General features: G+C 50.0%; 1 protein-coding gene across 1 annotated transcript in view; it reads right to left on the bottom strand.

Moving 5' to 3' along the window:
- Positions 1-297: 297 nt before the first annotated feature.
- Positions 298-1,426, bottom strand: part of Acer1 (alkaline ceramidase 1) — a 21,920-nt gene continuing 20,791 nt past the window's right edge. Inside the window, exons 5-6 of the mRNA XM_052745696.1 lie at positions 1,287-1,424; positions 298-1,048 (exon numbers count right to left, since the gene is read on the bottom strand). Coding sequence (XP_052601656.1) covers positions 880-1,048; positions 1,287-1,424 — 307 coding nt within the window. The 3' untranslated portion in view covers positions 298-879. The remainder of the gene's footprint in view (positions 1,049-1,286; positions 1,425-1,426) is intronic.

Genomic DNA, 1,426 nt, shown 5'->3' with positions numbered 1-1,426 from the left:
GGATAGTTGGTGGGTGAGTGAATGGGTTATTGAAAGGATGGATGGGTGAATGGATGATAGCTGTGTAGATAGATATTTTCAAAATTATGCCAAACACCTCACACACAGGAGCTAATTATAATCAACAGAAACCCCAGGAGGTAAGAAAATTTTATTTACAAACAGTGTTTGAACATCAACACCAGGAAACGTCACACAAAGTTAATACTATGGAACAGAAAGTCAGACTTAGGCATTTCTATCTCTGTACTCTTAGCCACTGTGGAAACCACCTTTGCTCAGTAGCCGTCCCTCTCAGTGCCTAGACTGGTCACCATGCTCCCCTCTCACAACCCTGTTCCATAATGTCACCCAGGTTGGCCCTCTGTTTTCCTCCCTCATGGCTCCTGTGTTTGCCGCCACCGTGCTCTGAGGGTACATGGTGGTTCAAAGAGGACAATATATATATATATATTGCTCTCTAGGATCCTCCCTACTTTCCGAGAACATTGTCATGACCCAAGTTGAATCTGTAACACTCATAAATAGTCCCAGATGTGCAAGATGCTAGAGAGCAAGCATCATGCTTCCAGCAGGTACTGTATCAGACACACACCTACCCATTCACCCATCTATGCACCACCACACCAATGGCCGTGGAGAAGCTGTGGTTCCTCAGGCAGAAGGAGGACACGGGCCAGTTATCCAGCACACCAGGCAGCCCCCGCCCCTCAGTCACCAAACTAGTACTCAGAGCCACAAGAAGGTTTATCTTGTGGCAACAGAGCCGGGCAGGGAGTGTGGATGAGGGAAGGGAGACGTGACCACAAGTGTCCCAGCTGAAGTCCTGGTCCTCTGTCCTCAGAGCACAGGAGACTGATAGTCAGAGACTCCGCGGGCTCAGCAGCTCTTGTCATTGTCCTGGATCTCCACATAGGGCAGCCCGATGAACCAACTATCCCGGGGCCAGTAGTGGACTTTGAGGGTTTCACCTGGCATCTCATACTTGGCATCCACCAGGGCCATAGTCACGATACCATAAGGGAAGGTGAGGCTTATGAGGACATGCCTGTGGGTAAGGGACGGGTGGTGAGAAATGAAGAGATGCCCGGCCCAGTCTTCCTGGATTCTCATATCTACTGAGTAGTGTCTATATTTCCAGACTGCTGGGTGTAACCTCGCCCCACCCCCTCCAAATCCCAGTATCTGGGTCTTGTTCTTCCCCTCCTACACCCCAGACCTCCACTCCAAGCTCTGGCATCTGATCTCTCACTTGGGGGTCTTGGGATCCAAAAAGGATGTTTTACCAAATGCTATGCAGGTAGAAGAAGTGAATCCGCTGCCAGAAACTGCAAAGTACACGGTCACTGATCCAGCTTGTCAGCGCGACAGCCCATAAGATCACAGACATCTCAATCAGATGCCGAAGATCCCCATCGCTGGTCCT

The sequence above is a fragment of the Peromyscus californicus genome, unplaced genomic scaffold (genome assembly GCF_007827085.1).
Source record: "Peromyscus californicus insignis strain IS unplaced genomic scaffold, ASM782708v3 Scaffold_1__1_contigs__length_55948999, whole genome shotgun sequence".
Classification (NCBI taxonomy): domain Eukaryota; kingdom Metazoa; phylum Chordata; class Mammalia; order Rodentia; family Cricetidae; genus Peromyscus; species Peromyscus californicus.
This window is presented reverse-complemented; position numbering and strand designations above follow the sequence as displayed.